At 38.4% G+C, this 27564-nt stretch overlaps 1 protein-coding gene across 13 annotated transcripts in view; it reads right to left on the bottom strand.

Annotated features, from left to right (window-relative positions):
- Positions 1–306: 306 nt before the first annotated feature.
- Positions 307–27564, bottom strand: part of LOC122713385 (protein sprint) — a 144257-nt gene continuing 116999 nt past the window's right edge. For 7 of the 13 annotated variants that reach the window (XM_043933763.1, XM_043933764.1, XM_043933770.1 and 4 more), the window contains 15 exons: positions 24134–24257; positions 19878–20069; positions 12333–12517; positions 11388–11563; positions 11188–11283; positions 10501–11102; positions 9706–10408; positions 9157–9630; positions 8653–8797; positions 8159–8391; positions 3109–3569; positions 2550–2681; positions 2234–2476; positions 1904–2096; positions 308–1520 (listed from right to left, as the gene is read on the bottom strand). In XM_043933763.1, the coding sequence (XP_043789698.1) occupies positions 1417–1520; positions 1904–2096; positions 2234–2476; positions 2550–2681; positions 3109–3569; positions 8159–8391; positions 8653–8797; positions 9157–9630; positions 9706–10408; positions 10501–11102; positions 11188–11283; positions 11388–11563; positions 12333–12517; positions 19878–20069; positions 24134–24257 (4063 nt within the window). In that variant the 3' untranslated portion in view covers positions 308–1416. Of the gene's footprint in view, positions 1521–1903; positions 2097–2233; positions 2477–2549; positions 2682–3108; positions 3570–8158; positions 8392–8652; positions 8798–9156; positions 9631–9705; positions 10409–10500; positions 11103–11187; positions 11284–11387; positions 11564–12332; positions 12518–12771; positions 12885–19877; positions 20070–24133; positions 24258–27564 lie in introns of those variants that run through there. The other 6 variants (XM_043933765.1, XM_043933773.1, XM_043933772.1 and 3 more) reach the window with 6 other exon arrangements.

Genomic DNA, 27564 nt, shown 5'->3' with positions numbered 1-27564 from the left:
TGTATCAAGAGGGGAAATGATTCCCTATAATTTTTATTCGATTATACTTTAGGCTTGAATCATCCCTAACAGAGACCATCCAGATGTCCCTTTTTTTTCTTTTTTGATATACATATATATATATATATATATGTATGATATATATATATATATATATATATATATATAAATAATTTATTCAAGATAAAATTGTTCAAAGATTATTTATATTATAATTATTTATTTATAATAAAATATTAGGAAACAGAATTAAATTATAAAATATAAAAATTATTGGATAAAAATAATTAAAAATTAAAATATTAAAATAATAATAATTATATCTATAACTTCATTTCGTAATATTATTTGCAATAAAATTTAAAAACATGAGAGAGACATTTGGTTGTTCCATTTTAGAGATTTCATCCCGTAAAAAACGTATAATATCCTCTTGTAAAGTAGGTTTCGAAGTGGAAGAATACTTATAATTTATTTTTTCCAAGTAAAAGACTAAAAATTTTGTCTTTTTTCTTTTCTAATGTGAGAAATTTTCAGTAACCCCTTCGATTCGAATCCTATTTTACTAACGAGACTTAATTAGTAACTTCGTTATCGTAGAGTTTCGCAAAATATCGAATACTGAGTAATACACGATTCTTTTTCTTCGTTTTTATATTTTTACGAAGGAGAAACGGTCGTTTGGCGGAAATTTATTCGATCTCGTGTTCAGTGTTAACAAACGAACCGAATTGCGCGAAGTTAAAGCTCCGCTTCACCCGATTCGATTCTCTAGCACCTGCTTGCAAGTAAATTAAATGCGATTGAATATTGTTCATTCGATCGCATTCTGCCATTTCGATTGGATTTTTCAGCTGCATTCAATAAAATCATTCTTTGAGATCGTTTCTAGCTAGACATTGCACTACTAGATTGCACTTTAATCACTCTCTCTAGCTACATAATTTAGAATATCTTTGGATCGTCGCAGCTAAAAATATCTGTTTTCTGAAATTAATCATATATATATAAATGGGCAGTACTTTTTAATATTAAGAAATAACCAATATAATGATGACGATTACAATAATTTAAATATCATAATAAGAGTATAGATCTACGTTATCGTGATTCATCGCCTTTTTTTCTTAAGTTAAACCTTGGTCACTTTCAATTTCTTCTTCTTTTACAGTGATCAGTCGAAAGTTACCTATATCTGGCAGTATACATTTTAAAAGATTTGTGCTCGAGATTGGAAAATTCGATACTCCATTCAAATATACGTGTAAAGATATAAAGAATGAAACAATTGAAAAAAAACACGGTGCTAGTACGAAACTAATAATAACAATAAAGACAGGTGCTTCAAATTTATTAGCCTTGTCACCACGAAATCGATATCGTTTCCCCTAAGTAGCCTTCTATTCGCAAGGCCTATTAAGAACTGGTTTTCGGCCAGGCTATCTTTGCGTCAATTCGCTTGTAAGCGAAAAGGCAGTGAGAGAGCTCTTGTGGACACTCGTGGTCGCCGAGTAAGGTTTCTATAACAAAACAATGAAATAATATAGTATTTCTTCAATGTGTTTTATCTAGAATAATAGAGGTTAGTAAATACTAGTAGTAGAATTAAAGCTTTTTTCTAATTATTTAATTCTACAGCTTTGTAGTTAGTTACTATTTCATAAATCTTTAATTAATCTTTTAATTTTCTAATTTTTTTATATTAATTGTAATTGTCGTGCCTTTATTCAAATAGATATTTTGAAAATGAATAAAACATTTAATGTTATAAAATAAAAACTTACATATCCATTTAAAAAATATTAAGAAATTTGTATAAATGTGTTAATAAAATAAAAAACCTCTTGTAAATTATTTCTTCTAAATTCTAAATTGGAATTGTATAATTTTGATGAATTCTTACCTTCCCCTTGGACCAATTTGAACAATCCATAGTCCTGAGGATTGGTGCATCTGATTTTATGTGCGAGAATGCGACAAATCTCTCTGGTGTTCATATTTGGTCGTACAGGTAGCGTTCTGGTGTTCAGGGATCCATGCAGTTCATCTGGTACTAAAATTCGTAGTACGGATGAACAGTCTGGTGTTCCACAACCCTGATAAATCCAAATAATAATTAATTTAAAAAAAATATAATAACAAAACTTTGCATTGCACTTCTAATATCGCATAATAAATAATTATTGAAATTTATTGTAATGTTTCAGAGACCAGCATCGGCAAAATCACTTACATTTAAAGTGGACATCGTTCCCTGGCTGGACTTGAACGTCTTCAAAACGTGAACTGCGCTGGACAAGGTCGTCAAATAATATCCCCCTTCACCAGTGAGAAGAGAGGGATGAAGCAAACCCCACATGTACTCAGCTTCCACCTCAGCGTCCACAACCTTGCCACGAACCAATACCCAAACTAGAAGGGGAAGAAGATCGTCTGCGCCCAGCGTTACATGTCTGCCAGAATTTGCGTGCTTTACCTGAAAAATTATTATAATTAATAACGTTTAAATCTCTCTTCTTTACACGATAAGAGATTGCATCGCGACTTACGGAGTTGAAAATCGCTGAAATGGCTGCTAGAAGATTTTCCAATTTGTCTAGAGGCGAATCCGCTTTTTGAAGACGATCAATGTATTTGAGGATCCGCTCTAAACTCGACTCCGATGGGGGTATAATCTTTGGCTATAAATCAATCAATAATGTTATATTATGTTTCATTGCATTTTAAGATTAATGATTAAATTAAACTCTTCTTCTATAAATTGTTCTAGCTTATGATAGAGTTATTTAAAAAAAAAAAAATTAAGAAAACACCAAATTCTACACTATAGACAAATAAGAGTAATTAGAGGGTTCATTATTGTTCAAAATTTATCGAGCAACGTTAAAATCAAAGCCTACTTTTATTCTCTTATAAAATGAATAAAATAAATAAAGATAAATAAAATTGTTATTCTCTTTCCTCCATTTTGTTTTCATTAAAACTCTAGAGCAAATAATCAGTGAAAAGTAGTCACAACTACCCTCATAGAAGTGGCCACGATTACGAGGTAAGCTAGAACAACTCCCATTTGGCAAGCAATGAACATTTCTACAAACGGTTACTAACTCGAACACCGAGATCCTGGACGTGTTTCCCCTGGGCGTGCTGGATGCTCTCGGCGAGGGTTTGCAATGAACCAGTAGCCGCGTAATGCTCGACAAACAGTCTATAAACGTGTTCTCTGAGCGGTCTCACCACTAAGCCCATCATCACGCCTTCTAAAATAGCGTCCAAATTCAAGAATTCATTTGGCTTCAGCTTCAGCCTTTCTTTCTCCACCTCTTTCTCGAATTCTCTTTCACCATGTTTCACCAAGTAGTTCTTCATTCCAGACATAAATTGTCGCATGTTTCTCATCACCACGTGTGGGCTGGCTTCTTTCCCTTCCTTCGTGCATTGGATAAAATTGTCAATGTTTTGGGAGAATGTGGTCGTCTTGTCCGCTGCTAATTGAAGGGCGTATGACCTTATGCTCGAGCCTGTACCTCCATTGTCACGGTTTCTAAGGGCTTGCAATCTTGGAGGGGCTGCAAACAGAAAAAAAAAAAAATTGGATTAGAAGAATTTGTTTATAACGAAGAAATGATACAATGATTGGGTTAAATAATTATGAGGGGAATTACGGAAATCTCGATTGAGAGAATTGATTTTGATATATATTGGAAGATTTCTGAAAATCTTAAAAAAAATCTTAAATTTTGTAAAAGATTATTTCGTAATTTTTGTTGATTCTTATTGAATTTGGGGCGATAATTATTTCATACCGTGACACTTTGCGATTAATTTTAATTAATTTTATCGATAGAAGTGAGAGCATATATATATATATATATATTGACCGAGACATCGATAAAGTCTCGAGCATAAAGAGAGCAAATGTTGAAATAGTATTTTAGATAACAGATAATGGATGAAGAATGAACATTGTAGTTTCGCTGGAGGGAATGTAACTTGATACCGATATTTAAGAAATTCAATTCAAAGTTTTTTAATTCGATAACTTGGTAAATAAGCACTTGGTATCGCAACACGTTATCTTATGTCTACCGAACTACTAATAGTACATGGAATTCTAAAATAAGCGAAGCATGTTAAAACATTGCAAATAGACTTTATCTGTACACGAAGTTATAAAGATAATAATTTGATCCTCTTTCGTTATTGACAAACATTCACGTGATAATTTTTCGAAGAGAAATTATGCAAATAGAGGATGTCTCTTCAAATTTTTTTACTTGAATATTTTTCGATATATAACAAAAAAATGTGAAAATTTAACAAAGTTAGAAGAAGTTTAAATTTATAAACGTAAAAAAAATTAATAAACAAAGGGAGAATGATAATAAATTTTCATGCCACTAAAAATTTTCACTTACACTTGAAGATTACAATGCTATTTTGCAATTTCTTGTAAATATATTGGAACCATCTAGTTATACTTTGTAAGATGTTCCTCCCTCTCAAGAATTTCTGCTTTGGTTCCACTTCGATCGAACAATTGATCACTTTGCTCTTAATCTTCCAAATTTGCCAGAATTTCAGGCTACGTTCCTTCATCTTTGCTTAAAACTATAATACTGCTTTGCTCTTCAAATCTCTTTCCAAATTCTCAATTTACGTAAATACACGTCGCTCAAAATTTCGATCAACGAAATTTTGCTTATAAATAAAAATAATAATTTTCAAAATTTATTCGATCATTTGATCAACATCTAAAGAATTAAAACGTTTTTTCGATCGCTTGCGTTTAATTTTAATATTTATCCATATCTCGAATGGAAAAATTTTCCAATTTTCATCTCTTAACGATCTTTTTACAGAATTGGACGCTTCATCGAGAGATCGCAAGTGACGGGTCTGCTCTCCATTCGCAATTCTTTTCCCAGCTATCCGAGTTATCCGGGTTGAAAATCGGGCTGGCTTATCTGTGGAAGAGCTTTCGAGGCGAAGAACCCTGCGAGGGTTATCGGAACTTGAGAATTTCGTATAAAATTATTAAAATCCCAGACAGATCAGGATGCTTAAGCCTCCCGGTTATCTCGGCTATTGTGGAATCTTACGGGTAGATATCACGGGAAAAATTTTCTCGAGAAGTATCGTACCTCTTTGTAGCTTTTGAGACGAGACAAATTATGAATTTCGATTGGTTTTCTTTTGGGGAAAATTCGAATATAATTCGAAGAAAATATATATTTTTTTTCTCCCCTTACACTATATATCATCTTTTAAAAATCGAACATCTATCCGTCGATATCACTGAAAAATTTTTCTCCGACATCTTCTTGAAAATCTGTGATTAAGTTTTTAGAATGAGATTGTAAAAAATATATATATATATATATATATATACATATATCACGTTGAAAATTTTGCAAACACTATTTATCGATCGAACTTCTCAGAAGACACTCGCAGAAGATTCATCGCAGAGAGTGTTCGAATAGTTCCGATGACCGAGTCTCGATGAAGCTGCACCGACGATGGATTGATTGACACTGAACAATGGACAGCGCTATCGAGAAAGGTAGCCTCTGTCACATTGCGTTGGTAGGGAGGGAAGGCAAAAATTTGGAAAGAAAGAAGAGAAAGTTCAATGATCCTTTGACGATCCCTTCCCCGATGGCCCTGAAGATTAAGGATCGATCTCTCGAGAAATACTACAATCGGTACAAGAGATCGTAAAATAATTATTCAGATCGAAGTTTTATAGTTTTGGATGCTAGAAAGGAAGAGGCAGGATGCAATTGCTATTACACAGTACTTGTTTCTTTTTTTTTTAATCATAAAAATATTTATATTATCGATTTTTAAAGATTATATCAAACAATCAGTTGACTAAATATTCGCGAAATATGTGAAACGATCGTTGAAATTATTCTCGGTGATTATATTTCATAGCCGGCTATTAAACAACCCCTCGAACAAATGCACCACTCGAATTTAGGGAAACGATGACAACAAGCGACAGTTTGCCGTTTCAACGACCGACACCTCGTAAACTATTCCAATTTGCTAGGCAAAGCCAGCCATTATCGTTCGCTTTATAGGCTGTTCCGTTCGATGTAAATCTCCCTCAAAGATGAAACTATCATCGACAGTTTCGCGAAACTTTGGGAAATTCAACTTGAACGCTTGAAGCTCAGTAACAAGAAAGCTATATGGTTTATATATGGTTTCTTGCAACTTTATGCAAAGCGAAAAATTTTCATGTTTCAATTTTCTGATAGGAAAATATAGCTAAATTAATTTATCCTTTTGTACGTAATTTATAGAGAAGAATATAAATTTTTTTTAAATAGAAATTTTTATGAAATTTTTATTCTTTGTTTAGAAATTGAACAAGAGAAATAATTCAATAAATATACTGTCAAATAAACGAAATGGAAAACTTCTGTTAATTCTTTTAAATTAATCCTTCGAACGATAAACCTGTCGATACCAAACAAAAGAAGACGAGGACAAAAGAATCGAAGTAGACGAAGATAATCAACGGCCAAAACTAGCGTTGGAATTGATTTTCTACGCGACAGATTGCGATTTCAATCGGTGTGGTTTTCAATCCGAATCTTTGTTTCCACGTGTCACTGGATGTTCACGTGAGTGATTGACGATCAGATGTACCGAGATACGTCGATCTGTCATCGATCTGTATCGTGTTACAAATTGTTACTATATCCGCAAATTCTATCGATTTCTGCTTCGATGATTTAATAACAAATTAATTATATGTCTATTATTTTTTTTTTCAATATTTTTTTATCTAGTATTGATTGTAAAAATTATTTTTCTTTTACAATTATTGAAATTTTCCATTGTTTTGTCAATTGAAGAAATGAGAAGAATCTTTATTTTCCAATCCAAAGGACTAGCTGGATTTTTGAAATAAATTGAAGGCTCTATTTGCCACATTTGTATCTTGGATAATTCCGGGTCCAAGGGACGGCCAATTCTAAATTTTACCCAACTTTCTAAATCTTTTGTTCCATTTATTATCCTATGGAAAATATGTATAGAAAAGATAAATATGTATAGAATAGATTCGCAAAGCAAAAATGTGAATAGGATGTTTGAAATTGTTATAATGCATGTTAGAAAAATTTGTTTTCATTCGTTGTTGTTATTATTCACAGTTAATTGGATAACAAAAATTTATAACAATTCGTCTGTCAAGATCAATTAATTCATGTTTTAACTCATTAATTATTAAATCATTAATTGATCGTTGAAATCTAATTCCAAATTTTTAAATTTCCTCAAAAAAAATTTCCAAATCTTCCAATACTTTAATATTCCGATCTTCTATTTTTTTATCTATCCGATCATCTTTTTTTTATCTTTACTTTCCTAAATTTTTCAATTTCCTTTATTTTCATCTATTGGATTTCCATTTCGCAAACAGTTGTACGCAACTTCAAATTTCTACAAACTTTTCGATAAACTTCTATAACAATAAAAGCGTCGGAGACAAAGATCATCTCGAAACTATAATCGACTTCTTATCCTCTTATCTCTACTTCCAGACGAAAAGCGAGCATAATAATTAGCATAATGACGGATTATGCATTATCCATCGAGCGTTTCTGAAACGGTCGACGAAATCGTATAGGAATCGTATTTATTCCGCGAATTATATATACATATATATATGTATATGATATACAAATATATCAAATCTCTTGTTATATTTTTTTCGGCTCGTTACGACGCAATATTACAAACATTTTTCGTCCACATTTTTTCCTATGACACATTTATCGATCGGTCGCTATTGTGCCATTCGCGTCGTGACCTTCTCGATGCGATTTCCGATACACTTGCCACGCGTAGCAATGCACTTCGATGCTCCTTTGAGTCATGCTGATAGTTGTCGATAAATAATTTCACAAATACATGTTCTACGTGCGTGCTCCAGTGTGTTTTATTTGTTCGCGAGGAATTTCAAATATTTTCAATTGTATTAAATAATTGTATCTAAATTTAGAATTGCTCGATACGGAAGGGTTAATCTCGTAGAACGATGAAAGAAGAGCGCAGTGAATAACAATTCTACATCTCGTTTCGCTTTTCCACATTTTTTTTTCGTAAAGGGATATATAAAATATAAATGCAAACTCACAGAGAAGGGGATCCAAACGCTCTTTGAAGCTCTTGTTCCTCTTCATCCTCTCCACGTCACTTTCGTCTGTCTCCAATGGCGTCTCCCATTCGGAGGAGTCATAGATTTGGTCCTTTCTGCTGTCTCCAGCCTCTTCCCTCTCCACGTTCCTCTTCTCCACGTTGTCGTACGAGGAGTTCCTGTCGCTGTAAAGCGACTCCGACGTGTCCGGCGGTTTCAACAACTCTGGGTACCTATTGTTCGATACACAAAAAAATCATCAAAGAACAAAATTTAAAATATAATAAAACAATGTAAACAAATGTTATTCGGATGAAAGATATGGATACACGATAAAAGTCTATTTAAGAGAAAAAGTTTTTTTTTATTTATACCTAAATTTAATTTCACTTTACGTTGTCAATTCAACGTAATTATTAGCAATGGTGGCTCATTGGGAATATTGTCAATGTATATTTATCGGTCAATATAACTGGATCCAATTGGAGACTCACCGTTGGAGGATGATACTCTGAACGGTTAAAGTGTTCCCAACAACGTCCCTATCACACTCCTCGTCCGGAAACTTTCTGGCCACGTTATCACCCTCGTAATCCGCATCACAGTCATAGTCAGGTTCGCAATCGTCCCCTTCGTTGCCTGTACAAACGTTATCAAACTCGTTTAATAACAATAAGTATTTATTACACTTTCACCAAAGATGATTAAATTATACGTATCGTGAAATTTTTTTGATGATTTATCTTCTTTTAACAAAGAATATATCTCGATTTCATCTTGTTTGCGTTTCAATCTATTGTTGAAACGGTATATCGACAAATGATAATTTGAAAAGTATATACCATAAGTTTTCTTAATTTGAAGAATCAGGACAGGAACAAGTTACCAAGTTATTTCCCTTACTTGTGAGATAATGAATCGAATAAAAGTGATTCTCAAGAAACACAAAAAAAAAAAAAAAAAGAATAAAAGAAGAAGGAAATAAGAGAGTAGCTGACCGATAAATTCCCAGCTGGAATCCACAGCCCAGGAAGTATCGTTGAACACCTTGGTCCTGATCTTTGGTGGTTGCACAGGCTTGGCACGTGGAATCTTTTTCGTCTCTTTAGTACCGAGCCGTTTGGCCAGGTTATCGACGGAAGAAGAGATCAAAGGCGTCTTGTCTTCCGTTTCCTCCGGTTCCTCCCAGTCGATCGGATGCAGTTGATTAGAATTTGCACCCGCGGGCGTCTGCAGCCACCCTGGCTCGCTGTGTCTATACTTATTCGTAGCTGGATTGTTCCTAGGTCGCCTTCTCGGTATTATCGCTGCGTTTTGCGCGATGGCGTCCGCTGGTTCCGCATAAAACGGGCTACCTTGCTTCGATTCCGGTGTCAACGGGCTGTTGCTCTCCGACTTGGCCAGCATTAAACCTAGTTTATTCCTGGGTGGCGTTACCGTACTGGGACTGTTCAAGGAATTCGCGCTGCCTGCTTGAAGAGGAAGCGCAATTAGATGTGCAAAATGTGTAATGGAACGCTAGACATCCATTGATTAAATGTACTCACAAACACGAGACAACAGGTCAGGTCTCCTTCCCATTCCCGTTTCCTCCGGCGATCCGTTGCTCTGCTCCACGAACTTCGCCTCCTGGACAGGTTTAAAGCTGCTAAACTCGGGGCTGGTCATCTCCTTGTAACTCAACTTCTCGTTCCCGATCGACTTGTCGTTCCTCACGATCATCCTATCGTTCCTCACTATCAACTGTTCATTCGTAGCCGGTCGTAGCTCGTTGAAATTTCTCTCGGCTGAGTTTACAACCCTGTCCGGGACCATCAGCCGGTCGTTCGAATTTCTCAATCGATCTTGAGGATTCGCGGGTCCATCGTTCCTCGCCAACTTGTCGTTCGGCGACCAAGTGGAATGGTTCGACTGGTCGGTGGTGTTCCAGATGTCCTCGTAATCCGATATCTTGTCTCCAGGGGAGCTTCGATAATAGGACTCGAGGATGTCGGATTCCTGATAGTGTTGCGAGTTCTTTCGCGCTTCCCGGTCCCGCCTCCGCTTCGACTTGCTCGTGCTGGATGGCGTGGTCGGCGAGAGAACGTTAGGCGTCTTCGCGCCTGTGTTTGGGACTAGCTTCGACATTGGGGAGAGCACGGGAGTCGTCGGCGACAGGGGTGACTTCACGGAGAAGTTTGATATTAGGGATTTGTTCGATGTGGCGCTCTGCGGGCTAAGTAGAGACGTGTTGGGATCCGATGGAGTGTTCTGTGAAAAAGGGAAGATTCAGAAATTCAGCGTGTACATACAAGAAATGAAAATTTGAATTTTTTAAAAGAAATTTTACAGTATTTAATCACCTGCGAACTGGTGACGTCGTTCGTGTGATTCAGATTGAACGTAACCGTAGCAGTGACGCTGAAGTTATTTTGATTTTGTCCGATTCCGGGTTTCGCCCATCTCGGGGGCGGCGGTGGAGGCGTCTTCGCGTTCTGCCCCAACGAATGATTCTCCGCTATAATGTTCCTGATTTCAGGCAGCACGGGCGACGTGGTGCAGGAGAAATTGTTGAAGGTCGATACGTTTTGGTGAAAATTCGATATGGAGGTGGTAACGGAGGAGAATTTGCTCCTGGACAGTTCGACAACCGTCGATTTCGACGTCTCCGCAATGCTTTTCGCCTCGAAGCTGACTTTCGTATCCTGGACCGGGCTAAGCACGTTACTTTCCACGTTGTGTACCACAGGGGAGGGACATCTCACGCTTTGAACCAGGTTGGGGGAGATCAGTTTCTGGGATAATTTCTCGCCTGGCGAGAGTTTCTCTTTCTTCAGATCCAGGGGCTCGTTGAAGGTTGTCAGGTTAAGGGTGTTCGGTGGTGTTGGCCGAGGTTGCCGAGGCAACGAGGACGCAAACGTCGTCGTCGTCGTGGTCGTCAAAGCTGCTGTAGGTGACGAGCCTCCTGCGCCAGAGAATAAACAATAAACGATAATAATAAATCAATCTTAATTTCATCGGCGAAATAATGTAATCCGTCTATCACTCACGTGTTTCGTGCGATGAAATGGGCGCTAAATTTAGCACGATACTCTCCGTCGTCGGAGTGTGAATGTTATTATTGTTATTGTTCAAATTGTTGTTACCTGAAACGAAGAATAGATAAAAATACTCTCGTCTCGTGCGAAAATCGATCGAGAATTTTCAAATTGCTCCCTTATCAAAATTATTGTATCATGTACGAACTTACCGCCTCGAAAGCTACTCAAGCTAGACGTGTTGCTGCTGCTGCTCTCCGGTGGCTTTGGATTCGCCATCGGGTATCTCCAGAATTCCTGACCCAGAAGCGCCAACGAGGAGAGCTGTTGCCTATTCTTGGCCTCGCGCATCGCCCTTGGCAGTGTCAATTGGACCGGCAATTCGTCACTGTTTCGATCAGAGAAAGAGACGAATCAATGGTCGAGAAGGATCGATTCTTAATCGAGACGATGATCGATTTGTTAACCGTGCGATGCGAGAGAAAAAGATTTCACTCTTCTCGTATTCTTTAAACGGTCAATTAATTCAGCAATTATTCCGTGATTCAAATTCGAATCGAACCATCAACGACGTTCTAATGACAGTTATCGAACGTGTCGATCGTTTGTAAAAGTTCCAGTTGCTTTAATTACAAAAGAAAAGAATGTAGAAGCAAGGAAAAATGGGATAGAATGAAACAATTACCGCGTTATCGGGTCGGATCGATAGAAAGGTAAATGGATGGAACGCTCATGAATCATTAATCGGACTTATTAAAAGGAAAAACGGTACGTCGATTATCACGAAAAGCGAGGATTAACACGGTTTTGAAGAAAAAAAAAAAAAAACTTTTCACCGAACCCATTAATTCCGCTTAAATTATCCGTGAACACGATCCAAGTAAGTACGACTTTCACCTCGCTCGGATTCGGTCGACGAGCGTTGATTTTTGCACGCCAAAGAAATAATAATTCGATAACAAATGCCACGCTACAGATTAGACCACGAACGAATATTTGCCAATTAATCATCGACCGATATGATCTCTGTTTCGGATCCTGTGAGAAGGGATTAGTGGATTAAATAAATGGGAAGGAAGTGGCGATAACGGAGATAGCAGAAGACAAGACGGTATCCGGTGGAGTGGAAGAAGTGAACGTAAAGAGAGGCCACTCACCAGCACTGAGAATAGTGGGCGATCAACGAGGGGATGTTGTCGAACCTGTTCTCGCTAGTCTCCAAGCTCAGCTTCCCCTTGTTGGCTTGGATCAGGTAGTGCTCGATGTACGGTCCCTTTCCCGGTGGCAGTCGCACGGACAGGGCCATCGTGTCGCTCTGACTCGACTGCCGGACCACGAAGTTCTATAAATAAAAACAGAGAATTATTAACGTGCCAACTTAAAGCAACTAAAAAGGATTTACACGATTGGCGAATCGAGAAAACGCTTCGAAGAGATTTTTTTATCGGTGCAAAACTAGTATTTCGATATCGGTATAATAATTTTCTTGATCAGTGATAACGGAAAACTTTTTTATAACGATCTTGAAAATTGGATTCGTGTGGGAAGAAACTGGAAAAAATTCAAATCTTGGTAACCTAGTTTTTCCCAAGTAACCTTTTTACATTTTACAAGAGATATTTTATCATCGAAAACTTTGGACTCTGTCGAAACAAAATTTCTTTCTTCTTTGAAAGAAAACGTGTTCAAACACGAATACGAAAAAGTGAATCGTTAAAACTTGTTGAAATTCCGATAACTTTTCGAATTGTCACGATTAACACATATCGTTTCTAGAAATTACTATCAATTTAGAATAAAAGAAAACTTATAATAAAACTTATTTAAAATAACTATTTCATAGTTGAAATTTCATTTTACTAGATTTTCCTATTTCACAAATGTTTAAATATATGTATGCACGTGTAGTAAATAAAATTGAACTTTCGTGAACTGGTATCCGTGTATATTTATTATACGAGTATTACACATACGGTTGACATAAGGATATACGAGATACAAAAACATACAGTACGTATTGCCGGTAAGTTAGACGAATGAAAAATTTCTGAGGTCAACGCCATCTCGCGTTTGGACACTGGAAGCTTCGACTTGCTACTAGCAATACAGGATATGCAAGGAGGTATTCGTGACGTCACAGATAGAGAACATTGTGCGAGAAGGACGGAGAAAATATTTAATCTTCTATCGCTCGAAGATGTTAAAATAAAAATCAATCAATTACTAATTTTTTCTTAACAATTTATGCACTTTTAAGATCGCATTTTGAAGCTAGAACTTTACCTAAGTTTTTCGTATCGATTCTAATATGANAATCTTCTATCGCTCGAAGATGTTAAAATAAAAATCAATCAATTACTAATTTTTTCTTAACAATTTATGCACTTTTAAGATCGCATTTTGAAGCTAGAATTTTACTTAAGTTTTTCGTATCGATTCTAATGAAATTCTTGTTAATTATTTATTCATTAATGATTGTTATAGGGAATGTTTCGGTTGCATTCGATTACAAAATCTCCATTTTGTAATCGAATAACAAAAAATTAATTTATTCATTTAAACAAAAGTATAATTATGAATAAAAGTTATATGTAAATGCACAGAAGGAAATAACGTTTTAAATACATATATTCGTATTTAAAAATAAATTTGACAGTAATGAGAAATTAATGAAAAATGTATTGCGTATCAATGGCGGCCGTCCATTGTGATGGGTTTAATCGTTAATAAATAATTAAACGAAAAGAATTTCAGATTAAAATCGACACGAGAAACTTGCATAAAGTTTTTGCTTCAAAATGCAAGGTTAAAAATGCAGAAATTATTAGTAGAAAACTAATAATTAATTAATTTTCAATTTAACGAAGCGATAGAAAATATTAGATCAGTGACGTCACGAATACCTCTTTGCATATCCTGTATTACTAATAACAAATCGAAGTTTCCAATGTCCAAACACGAGATGGCACTGATCTTATATATTTTTTGATCCTTGCCAATCTTCGTTGTCAATTGGTAAGATTAAAATAAATAACAGGATTTCGATTAATATTTGAATTATTTGTTTGAGAAATATCGCAGAGAAAACTTACAAATGTTCCATAAAGCATAATATGTTTACAAGTTATACGTTTTTATATAAAATGACGAATCGTATCGATAATAATAATTAAAAAATAATATAATTCTATTTAAAGAAAATTAATTTCTATAGATCGTTTATGTGTTCACTTATAAAAAAAATCAATAATAATAATAATCAAAATATTTAAAATCATTTAACTATTATTTGAAATATTTTTCGTTATAGCGAAATACTACAGTGCATCAAGTTGAAAATTTTTGCAATTTATAAAATTTCATTTCGAAAATTCCGCGTGTCATCTTTTTCTCATATAATTCTGTTATGAAATATATAAATTTTATTTCGTTGTGCTATAAGGATACATACGTATCCGCACACAAATAATATTTATAACACTCGCAGCTCTAATACACGTTACAAATTATGCTCTTTACTTTCTCGATCGTGCTCGAGTCGATTCCATGGAAACGCAGACCAAACAAAAAAGAAAGAAAAGAAAAAGGAAAGAGACGTTTATTATTATTATCCACCGGTTTCCTTATTCCGCTCCATAAATTTCAACCGACCAACCAAGTTTCGAGAAAAGAATCACAACTGCTCTCGCTTATAAGAGAGAAAGAGAGAGAGAGAGAGAGAGAGAGATAAAAATGAATCGAGACACCGCGTAAAACCGCGACCCATAAAACACATTGCATAATTCCCCGGCATTTCCAGCCGGAAGTCCACGTCCGCGTCGATAGAACGTCGAGTTGTTGTGACATTCGGCAAAGTAATACGAGACAAAGGTCTAGAAGAAAAGAAAGGCAGGAAGAGACCGACTTTCTTTCTTTACCGCGGCTCTGCCCCTTTTTTTCCCCTTGCTCTTTTTTTCTCTTCTCTTTTACCGGGACAAAAACTCACCTTACAGAGGCACAGTTTATTTTAACCTTTTGATACTTTTCTTCTTTGTCCTCGTTTCGAGAAAAATGGGATGATCGTCTCCCAGGTCAAAAGTTTTCTTGAAATAGTCGGTATTAAAAAGGAACAAAAAGAAAAGTTAAAAGAAAAGAAAAATCGCTTCGAACGCACATCCACTCCACATTTCCATCCATCCACAGTATCGACAGTAGTCGCGATAATTTCAGCTCCCCTCCTCCTCCTCCCTGAGTCCTCTTCAATCCCGGGGATGCACCGGCTCGCGCAATCACCATTCCCGCTTCAACATGGCGGGGGTGGTGGTGGTGGTGGTAGTGGTGGTGGCGTCTCGCGTCTATGGAGAAGTAATTGCGAGCCGCATTGTTTTTCGGTCCTGTGCAATTGGTTGACGGCCGCGGGGCCAGTCGGGGGACGATTAACAAAGCTGGAAAACAATGAGCCAGCGGGAAAACAATACCTCGACGATAGCACGGCTCGTTCGCTGCCGTTTCCACTGCCCCCCCTCCCTCCTCCGCTGATTACATCGCTCCGCGCCCCACCCCTCCCAGTTTTCTCGTTATTCAGCGAGAAAGGGAATGGAAAAAAATACCGCTCCCTCGCGAAGGTTGCCTGTAAAATGTATCTGGATACGGGACGACATTTTTCTTGTTACGAAACGAGCGAAACGTCCATTCCAGGCTTCATTTTGACTCATCGTCGTTTCGTCATCCGTCGTTTCCGACCCGGCTGAGTCGAAACGATCGAATTAACGATGAAAGATCGGAGAGAGAGGAGTTTAATCGATCGAAGCGACGATGAGGGACGAGGTTTCGGAGAGGAGACGAGGATGAATTCTCACGTTGAAACAGACCACTTGACCCGATCTCGATTCGCCGTTTTCCACATTCGCGATCCTTATCGCCGTTCCGGTCATTAGGCACTCCCCCTCCATCTTGACCCCATCCGATCCTTAATTTTTTTTCGCGAGCCTTTATCCATTCTTGATCTCGTTTCCGAGCATAAAGTCACGAGACGAAAGGCTTGACCCTGCTTTCGTACGGGGCTTTATCACGAGGAAACCTCAATTCCATCTTGATATAATTCTAAAGAGGATCTCGACCTCGCAAAGGTCTAGTCTCGATCCCGTTCCTAGAGTGCTTTTCCCCCTCCTTCTCGACACGGTTTCCGCCGTGTAATTCGAATTTTATTACTCCACGTTATAACACTTTCGACTTTCTATTTGCGCGTTCTCCGAGAATCGCAACTTCCATTCGTTCGAAGATAAATATTTCTCGTTTCTCGTTAGAAATTTTCCTAGAGTTGATAATGAAATTTCGGCCATTTTCTATTTCCGAGATCGGCAACATTTTTACTTTTTCCCCCCGAATTTCGCTTGACAGATAACGCTCCACTCGACTCGATTGTTCCCGGCCGGCCAACGGAGACGATAACAACGCCGTGTGGAAACAATGGCCCGCGGCGGGAAGTGGAAAGCGAGTACGGAGTTGCGTAGATGGAGAAGTTTGATCGGTTGTTATCTGACACGACCGGAAGAACGGGAGTCCAGCTGGCTGAAGACTCGGATGGAAAACTGTGTCGACGTTTATGAATATAAACGACATTGTTCTAACGTTATCTAACGTTATCTCGCGGCCCGAGTGCGCGTCCAGTGAAATTTTTTATTTTATCGCAGGAACAAAGTCGAAATTCCCGATTAAAATTATTTCTTATGCATTTTCATGTACAGTATGAGAATCTAACGATCGATCCGTAATCGCGCGTCGTTCGAGATTTAATCGTAAGATAACAACAATTATAGATATAAATTTTAATATCATAGAATCTCTATATCTCGTAACTTTGACTCAATCCGTGACTTTTACAAATTTTTTTGCATATATATTATTTGTATACACGTTAAACGCTTCTCGATCGTCGACAGAGACGAGAAAATTGTTTCGAATTCGCGACAAGAATTCTACAATTTAGTAATCGATTCATTTTTTAAGACTTTTTTAAATTTCTACATATATATTATTTGTATACGCGTCAAACGTTTCTTAATCGTCGACAGAGACGAGAAAATTGTTTCGAATTCGCAACGAGAATTTCACAATTCGATAATCGGTTCATTTTACGACTTTTATAAATTTCTATATACCGTTTCGAAAATTGTTTCGAGACAAGAATTCCATAATTCGATAATCAATTCATTTTACGATTTTTACAAATTTCTACATATATATTATTTATATACACGTTAAACGTTTCTCGATTATCGACAGAGACGAGAAACGTTTCATAATCGATTCATTTTAAAAACTCTTATAAATTTCTATATATTATTTGTACATACGTAGAACATCTTAATCGTCGACAGAGACGAGAAAATTATTTCGAATTCGCGACAAGAATTCTACAATTTAGTAATCGATTCATTTTAAGACTTTTATAAATTTCTACATGTATATTATTTGTATATATTTATGTAGAACATCTTGATCGACAGAGACGAGAAAATTGTTTCGAATTCGCAGCGAAATTTCACAATTCGATAATCGATTCAATTTGCGACTTTTAAATTTCTACATATAATATATTATTTGTACACACGTAGAACGTCTCGATCGTCGACAGAGACGAGAAATTGTTTCGCGACAAGAATTCTACAATTTAATAATCGATTCATTTTAAAACTTTTATACAAATTTCTATATACATATATATTATTTGTACATATATAGCTTCTCGGTCGTCGATAGAAGAAGAAAATTGTTTTGAATTCGTGATGGACAGAATTCGATACAAATTTCTATATATTGTTTCGAAAATTGTTTCGAGACAAGAATTTCACAATTCGATAATCGATTCAATTTGCGACTTTTATAAATTTCTACATATAGTACATTATTTGTACACACATAGAACGATTGTCGACGAAAAAATTGTTTCGAATTCGCGACAAGAATTCTACAATAGTAATCGTCATTTTAGTAATCGATTCATTTTAAGACTTTTTTAAATTTCTACATATATATTATTTGTATACGCGTCAAATCATCATCAATTTCTTAATCGTCGACAGAGATGAGAAAATTATTTCGAATTCGCGACAAAAATTCGGTAATGGATTCATTTTACTTTTAAAAATTTCTACATATAGCATATTATTTGTACACACGTTTTGTAGAACGTTTCTCGATCATCGAAAAAGATGAGGAAATTATTTAATTCGTGATGGACAAAATTCCACACTTCGATAATCGGTTCATTTTACGACTTTTATAAATTTCTATACATTATTTGCACACATTTCTCGATCGTCGATAGAAACTCGATAGGAAATTATTTCGAATTCACAGAAAGAATTTCACAATTCGATGATCGGTTGAAGAAGCGGCGAGAAACACGAGCTTCTATTCATCGGAGCCTCAGATGGCCTACGGCTGTTCCGCGAGGAGCAAAGATCAGCCACTTTGTCGCGCGAATCGTGACAAATGCTTTCGCCCTCTTCCTCCCGCGTTTAGCGCGGAAATGGTGGGGGGAGAGAGCGCGTCGCGCGAGAGAAGCGGGCGCAACCCCGTTGTAGCGAGGCGCGCTAACAATGCCACTTGTTATGCGTATTTTCTGGCAGAGCGCGGGTTGGAACGCCGCCAAAAGCTTAGGCCGGTCGTATTTCGTCGGGGCAACGGCATGTCTGCCGTTTGCATTTACCGCGTATTAAGCCACGGCGGGTGCAACGGCGACTGCCAAACGGTCGATGCGTTCGCAGACGCTCGGGCCAAGGCTGATCCCGCAAAAATCTACGTACCTCCCTCTTTCTCAGGCCGTAACGAGTTGGCGGTTTCGTTCGAAGAAAGCAGAGGCGAGCGATTAAGTTCGCTTAAAGAAGGAAAAAGAAGATAGATAAATTTAAAATCCTTGGGTGGAAAGGAGACAGATAGATCTTCTGGTTGGAGAGGAAAAAAATCCCACTTTTATTGAATCGCGGATGATCAACGGATGATCCCCCGCGTTGAACGGGGAAAATACTCGATGAATTGTGTTGGCGAATAAAAGGAGCCCAGGCCGCTGTTCATTCATTTCGGCTAACAATACGGGAGGCGAAAATATTCGCGGAATCAGCGAGTGATCAAAGCCTCCGCAAGCCTCCGAGGGGTAGTTTTTCCCCTGCGCGATCAAGCGGACAATCGGTTGCGCGATATTTCGTCTCTCTTTGTTCTCGATCGAGCTTTCCCTTCTTCCAGAACCGTATCACTTCGCAGGCTTCTTTCCTCGGTTGTTCACCGGCGAAAGTCCATCGCCACGACGACGAGTTATAAATTTTCCGATAATCTCGCCCATTGTAACACGGGATAAATAATCCAGAGTCTAGACACGGGGATCCGTTCGGATTGGAAGGAAAGATGGCAAAGTAAAAAAACGATAATCGGAGAAAAACTCGTCGATATTTTTCGTTCGGAAGAAGCAGCAGCTTTTAAGCGAAATTCTCTCTCTTTCTCTCTGTCTCTTTCTGCCTCGTGGAAAAATGGAGGAGGAGGGATGGATGGAGGAGCGCTCGAGAATTTTTTCCACGGCGATACGCTTTTGATCCGACCGTGCTTTGGCGGGAAACTTGTCGGTTGATCGAGACGAGAGGGAAAGGGAAAGGGGGAAGAAGAAGAAGGGCTTCGATCGGGTTGCAATTTTCTTACGCCTAATCGATTCGCTCAAGTGCACTCACCCCTTCCTCTTTGCCTTGCAACAAGTGGAAAGCGCCTGCTCTTTGGATGCCAGGAAGGAACCAGATCGGATGGGAGCGTATAAGCCTCTCGATCAGAGTGATGTCGCACGCGACCTCGCTGCCAGAATCTTCCGTCGAGCTCGAAGATCCACCCGAGGTGGCCGACCCTTCCGAGGAAAGCGACTCCTCGCTCTGAAAACATTAATTCCATTAATCCCTTGATTTTCCTTCCTCTCCTCTTTCCTCTCAAAACGTATACGTATGGTGATCTCTTGCGATCGCCACTTATACGATTCCATTTTCCTGGAAACACGATTCTTGGGAGGGGGAGGAGAGAAATACGACTCTCCGTTTATAGCGCGATAATCATCGCGACGACAAAGGGGACGATTAACGCTTTCGTTTTTATGGTCGATTATAATCGCTCTCCGTAAAATGCCACTGATATACTATGAACGACTATAGTCGCTCTACGTAAAATGTCAGACGGGCGACTGATACACTATGGCCGATTATAGTCCATAAAATGCCACTAATATATTATGAGCGACTATAGTCGCTCTACGTAAAGTCCATAAAATGCCTGATATACTATAAGCTATACTATATACTATATACTATAAGCTATACTATAAGCGACTATAGTCGCTCTGCGTAAGATACCACTATTGTTCTACTAAAAGCGACTAAAATGTCACCGATACGCTATGGGCGACTATAGTCGCTTTCCATAAAATGCCATTAATATATACCGACTATAATCGCTCTACATAAGATGTCACTGATATACTATAGTCGCTCTCCATAAAATGCCATTAATATGCATTATACTCTGATCGACTATAGTTGCTTTATATAAGATGTCACTGATATACGACTATAGTCGCTCTCCGTAAAATGTCACTGATATACTATGAGCGACTATAGTCGCTCTACATAAGATGCCACTATTGTTCTACTAAAAGCGACTAAAATGCCACTGATACGCTATAGGCGACTATAGTCGCTTTCCATCAAATGCCATTAATATATACCGACTATAATCGCTCTACATAAGATATCACTGTTACACTATAGTTGCTCTTCATAAAATGCCATTAATATACTCTGACCGACTATAGTTGCTTTATATAAGATATCACTGATATACGACTATAATCGCTCTCCGTAAAATGCCATTGATATAGTATGAGAGACTATAGTCGCTCTACGTAAGACGTCACTGATGGACGACGAAAATGCCATTGATATGCTATGACCGATTATAATCGCTCTCCATAAAATACCACTGATATATTATGGGCAACTATAGTCGCTCTATGTAAGATGTTAGACGAGCGACTGATACACTATGGCCGATTATAGTCCATAAAATGCCACTGATATACTATGAGCGACTATAGTCGCTCTGCATAAGATGTCATTAATATACTCTGATCGACTATAGTTGCTTTATATAAGATGTCACTGATATATTATAGGCGACTATAGTCGCTCTCCGTAAAATGCCACTGATATAGTATGATAGACTATAGTTGCTCTACGTAAAATGTCACTGATGGGCGACGAAAATGCCATTGATACGCTATGGCCGATTATATATTATATCGCTCTCTATAAAATACTACTGATATACTATAGTCACTCTGCATAAGATGACGTACTACGGGCGACTAAAATTATTCTATATAAAATGCCATTGATAAGCTATGGGCGACTACAGTCGCTCTCTATAAAATGTCATTGACATATGGACGACTAATCAGATCAGAGTATATTAATGGCATCTTATGCAGAGCGACTATAGTCGCTCATAGTATATCAGTGGCATTTTATGGACTATAATCGGCCATAGTGTATCGCTCTACGTAAGATGCCATTGACGGGCGACAAAAATGTCACTGATATATTGTAGACGACTATAGTCGTTCTGCATAAGATGACGTACTACGGGCGACTAAAATTACTTTATATAAAATGTCATTGATAAGTTATGGACAACTATAGTCGGTCTGCATAAAATGTCATTGATACATTATAGGCGACTATAGTCGCTCTCCGTAAAATGCCGCTGATATACTATGGGCAAATATAGTCGCTCTGCATAAGATAATATATAAGATAATATACTATGGGCGACTAAAATTACTTGTATCAAATATCACTGATATACTATGGGCGACTATAGTATATATACTCTGCATAAGATGACATATTACGGGCGACTAGAATCTATTATAATCTATATAAAATATCATTGACATATTATATTATATCATTGATATACTATAATCGCTCTGCATAAGATGTCACTGACGGGAGACTAAAATCGCTCTGCATAAAATGCCACTGATATACTACGGGCGACTATAGTCGCTCCACATAAAATGCCACTAAAGTACTATGGCCGCTCCTCTGCATAAGATGCCGTGTATTGTACTGTTCGCGTTTAAATTATTATATCTGAGAAAATAATCAAAGAAATAACAATAACATAATAAATCAGGACAAACCGATCCACTTCGTCTTACTGGAAAACGCTTTCCTTCACTTTACACAAATGAAAATACAAAACGAAAGAACCAGTTGTATCGTACGTTCAAAAAGTGACAGGAGAAGCGAATACCATTATTAACAGTTATTATTATCACACAATTATATTATTATAATCTGTAATGTTATTCGAAAGTATAATTAAATGTGACTTTTAAAAGTTTCAAATATCCCGTTTCAAGAAAATTTTTTTCCCCCAATAAACGTCGTCAAAGCACTCGAGTTGCAGCGAGTCGGCCGCTGACGATCTTTCTCGAGTACTGCGCACACATTTTTGCCGCGACAACGGAGAAATCGCCGCTTAAAAACTACAACTGTGCTGGAGGACCGGAGGAGCGAAGCCGAGGGGAAGGAAGTGCAAAAGAGAGAAAAAGATGATTTGGAGATTTCGAAGGAATAAAGGCGAATAAAGGACGAGGGAGGAGGGGGGCATTGGCTGCAAATTGAGATAACCCGTACGCGACGGTATAATACCGCATTAGGCGTATATTGCGCACGACCATCACCCCGAGGATTTACACGCCCTCGAAATTGAGGCTTAAGGGCCTTCGCGCCTACCTTTGCTCCGCGAATCGCGGACTTTGTCCACTCGTTTCTCCGCCCCCGCGCTCCTCCTCCGCTTTTACGGTTTTAGTCGCGCAACGAAGGAGGGGGCGGGGATCGAGATTAACCGATCAAGTGGAATTAACACGGGGTAACAAAACGGTCGGGATCAGGAAAATTATACGATTTGCGAATTCCTTTTGCACCCCTCTCCACGTAATTTATTACTCGCGTAATGATAATACGAAACGAAGGTGTTGGTTCGAATTTTTGACCGATCGATCGTTTGGAACGATAATACGTAGGAATATATCCGAGGAAGGGAGATAATTTTAATTGTAATAATTTTAACGAGAATATTACAGGTTTCGCAATTTCGTTGAAACGAGAGTAATTGAACGGGATATTTCTGCGTCGTGGTACGATTGTCGGAGAACGAGAGGCGTTTCCGTTCAAGTGCAAAGGTCTTGCTCCAGTTGGCTTCGTTTGCGGGAAAGGGTTCGCCATATTACTTCAGAATTGCCTTCGTTACCATTGATTCACGATCTCTACGCGTTTCATCACGCGTAGAGAGTACAACAGTTTCTCTATACATTCCCAGACTATGTATCTTTCTAACAACTCTTTACGTTTAAAAAAAAAATAAACACATATAAAATAAATAAATCGAGTGCTTTGTGAATCGATCGTCTCGTCTCTCCGTCTCTTACCAAAGTAAATCGTAAATCTACTCGAATCGATGCGTTCTCCCGATCGCAACTCTCGAGTGAACGAAATTAATAAAAAACGAGGAAAAAAGAACGATACACGCGCACGTAACGTGGATCAACCTCGATTTTTCGCGCACCCTTCTTCCTTCGACGGGGGCGGACGAGAGAACTCGGCAAGGGGGTCTCCCCCGCGCGGCGTGTAGTTTCGAGTGTAATTTAATTTGAAATGCAGACTGACGCACAACGGCGTTCCGGGTTAAACGGATTAAACGAGGACGTGCGACGCGTGGCGAACACCCTCGCGGCTAATTGCGACCGTATCTCCCTTAATTGCGAGCCGCGGAAAGTATTCAACTCCGAGTTGCGATTCCCCGATCATCGATCCAGGAAACGGGCGTTTTTACGCGTGCCATTCCCCCTTTCCTTCCCAAAAGATAGATCCTCGCTCACCTGTACATGGTGCAGCTGGGTGAGCTGATGATGCTGCAGCGGGTTCGGCGGAGGCGTGCTCGGCGAGCTGACGACCTGAACGGTTCCGTGCTGCTGCAGATACGGTTCCAGGAAGACATCGCTCCTGCGAACACAGAGAAAACAGACCGTTCCGCTTTAGTCTCGTTTCGTTAATTAGCCGGCCATCCGCTAGAAGAATCCGCCGGGACGAAACGCCATTACCGTTCCTCCCCCGATTACGATTAATTTTCGTTTCGGCGAATCTCGAGAATAGGAAATACGAATGGATGGGATCTATCTATCCACGCTTAATCGCTTGGAGAAACTCGGCGGGTTCACAACGCACGCTTTGTAAAGCGGACAATTTCCTCGCCTGCCCAGCGGATTTATCTCAGGGAAAACTGGACCGATCGATCTCGAGATTCCGCTTCCACTTGGCGCCAACTGTAGCATCAACGACGTTAACAAGCTAGACCAACGAGAGACTTAACGATCTTCGTTAATTATACCCGATAATCCGAACTCGCGTAAAGTGATCGCCAAGGCACTCGTCTCTCTCTTAATTAATGCTCTCATTAAAATCCGAATAGGTCTGTCCTAATGGCTCCTATCTTGCGATCCACGATTCTCTTACTCCTCCTGCTCTCTTTCCTCTGCCAATTTTTTCTTCTTTCCTCTCTCCCTTCTTTTATCAATCGCTTTATCACCTGGCGAGATCGGCCACCTCGAGACAAAGAAACTCGCTCGGGTGTGCACGACTTCGTTCGCAACGAGGACAGCGGCTATATATATATATATATATATATATATATCTGGGTGGCGTATCGGAGCTAATTGCGCCACGTAGCACGCGTACTCGTCAGAACTCGTGGTACGCGTCAGAATCTTGAGAGTGAGTGGCGCGTTACGCGGAAACGCCTAGAGCTAGATTAACGACACGAGTTTTTGTGCGTCCAAGTGTAGTTCACGCGGCGTTTCCCGGGAGCCCGGTGCCTGTCATTAGCGCACTTCGCGCGCACATGCGGATATTGCTCGTTACGAAGGAAAATCACCAAAGCCATTGCTTCGAAAATTTACGTTTCCACGAATCGTTATACACGTGAAATGCAAGGATCCTTTCGAGCGTATATGCGAATATTACTTATTACGAAGGAAAACCATCCGAGCCTTCAAAATCATTGCTTCGAATATTTATATTTTCACCAATCGTTATACACGTGAAATGCAAAGATCCTTTTGAACGTATATGCGGATATTGTTACGAAATAAAAATATTGCTTATTATAAAGGAAAATCATTATTACGAAGGAAAATCATCCGAGCCTCCAAAGTCATTGCTTGAAAAATTTATATTTCCATTAATCGTTATATACGTAAAATGCAAGGATCCTTTCGAACATATATACGGATATTGTTAAGAAATAAAAATATTGCTTATTACGAAGGAAAATCATCTACGTCTCCAAAACCTATTGCTTCGAATATTTACGTTTCCACCAATTGTTATATAAAATATTGTTACGAAGGAAAATCATCCAAGCCTTCAAAGCCATTGTTTGGAAAATTTACATTTCCACGAATCGTTATACACGTGAAATGTAAGGATCCTTTCGAGCATATATGCGAATATTGCTTATTACGAAGGAAAATCATCCGAGCCTCCAAAGTTAATTGGAAAATTTATATTTCCACGAATCATTATATACGTAAAATGCAAGGATTTTTTCGCATATGCGGATTGTTACGAAATAAAAATATTGCTTATTACGAAGGAAAATCATCCACATCTCCAAAGCCATTGCTTGGAAAATTTATATTTCCACCAATCGTTATACACATGAAATGCAAAGATCCTTTCGCATATGCGGATATTGTTACGAAATAAAAATATTACTTATTACGAAGGAAAATCATCCACGTCTCCAAAACCATTGCTTCGAATATTTACGTTTCTAATTGTTATACACGTATTGTTACGAAGGAAAATCATCCAAGCCTTCGAAGTCATTGCTTGGAAAATTTACATTTCCACCAATCGTTATATACGTAAAATGCAAGGATCCTTTCGCATATGCGGATATTGTTAAGAAATAAAAATATTGCTTATTACGAAGGAAAATCATCCACGTCTCCAAAACCATTGCTTCGAATATTTACGTTTTCACCAATTGTTATATAAAATATTGTTACGAAGGAAAATTATCCAAGCCTTCAAAGCCATTGCTTGGAAAATTTACAAATGCAAGGATCCTTTTGAGTGCACATGCGGATATTGCTTATTACAAACGAAAATTATCCAAGCCTTTAAAGCCATTGCTTGGAAAATTTACGTTTCCATTAATCGTTATACATATAAAATGCAAGAATTCTTTCACGCGCATATGCGGATATTATACATTGCTTATTACGAAGGAAAATCACCCAATTTCCATTGCTTGGAAAATTTACGTTTTCATTAATCGTTATACACGTAAAATGCAAGGATCTTTTTACGCACATATGCGGATATTGCTTATTACGAAGGAAAATCGTCCAATTTCCATTGCTTGGAAAATTTACGTTTTCATTAATCGTTATACAAAATGCAAGGATCTTTTTACGCGCATATGCGGATATTGCTTATTACGAAGGAAAATCATCCAATTTCCATTGCTTGGAAAATTTTCATTAATCGTTATACACGTAAAGTGCAAAGATCCTTTCGCGCGCACGCGCGGATATTGCTTATTACGAAGGAAAATCACCCAAGCCTTTAAAAGCCATTGCTTGGAAAATTTACGTTTCCACCAATTGTTGTACGCGTAACTTGCGGATATTCTTACGAAGGAAAATAATCACCCAAGCCTTTAAAGCCATTGCTTGGAAAATTTACATCTCCATTAATCGTTATACACGTAAAATGCAAGAATCCTTTCGCGCTTATTACGAAGGGAAATCATCAAAGCTATTGCTTGGAAAATTTATATTTCCACCAACCGCTGTATACGTAAAACGCAAGGATCCTACGTCGATCGATCCTCGCCCTGTTGATCGGATTCGTTCGATGAAGTTCGATAAGATTTTTCGAAATTTCGAGGGGGGATAATTGGCGCGGTCACTCGCGCGTCACCGTTTAGTTAGATTCGGATGGGACGAGGACCGCGTTCGAAGCGCGTATTATTTCGAGCAAAGTTTGCGTCGCAGTTTGTGCCGGGTTGAATATCGGATGAAGGGGCGTTGACGTATGCAAAGTCGCCGACTACCACACCACCCCATCCCGTAGCGCGTCCCGTACTCTATTGTCCTCTGCGTTTGACAGTTGGACGGCCTGTCTCGGACCTTGTTTGCCCGGCTCTGCCTCCGCGCCAATCTCCAGGACCGTACACCACCGATCGAAGCAATTTTCGTCTCCTTCTCGATCGATTCGACCGCCAGAGAAAGAGAGAGAGAGA

Source organism: Apis laboriosa, unplaced genomic scaffold (genome assembly GCF_014066325.1).
Source record: "Apis laboriosa isolate Shangri-la unplaced genomic scaffold, ASM1406632v1 scaffold23_cov150, whole genome shotgun sequence".
NCBI lineage: Eukaryota > Metazoa > Arthropoda > Insecta > Hymenoptera > Apidae > Apis > Apis laboriosa.
Note: the sequence above shows the minus strand (reverse complement) of the source record. Positions and strands in the feature narration are given on the sequence as shown.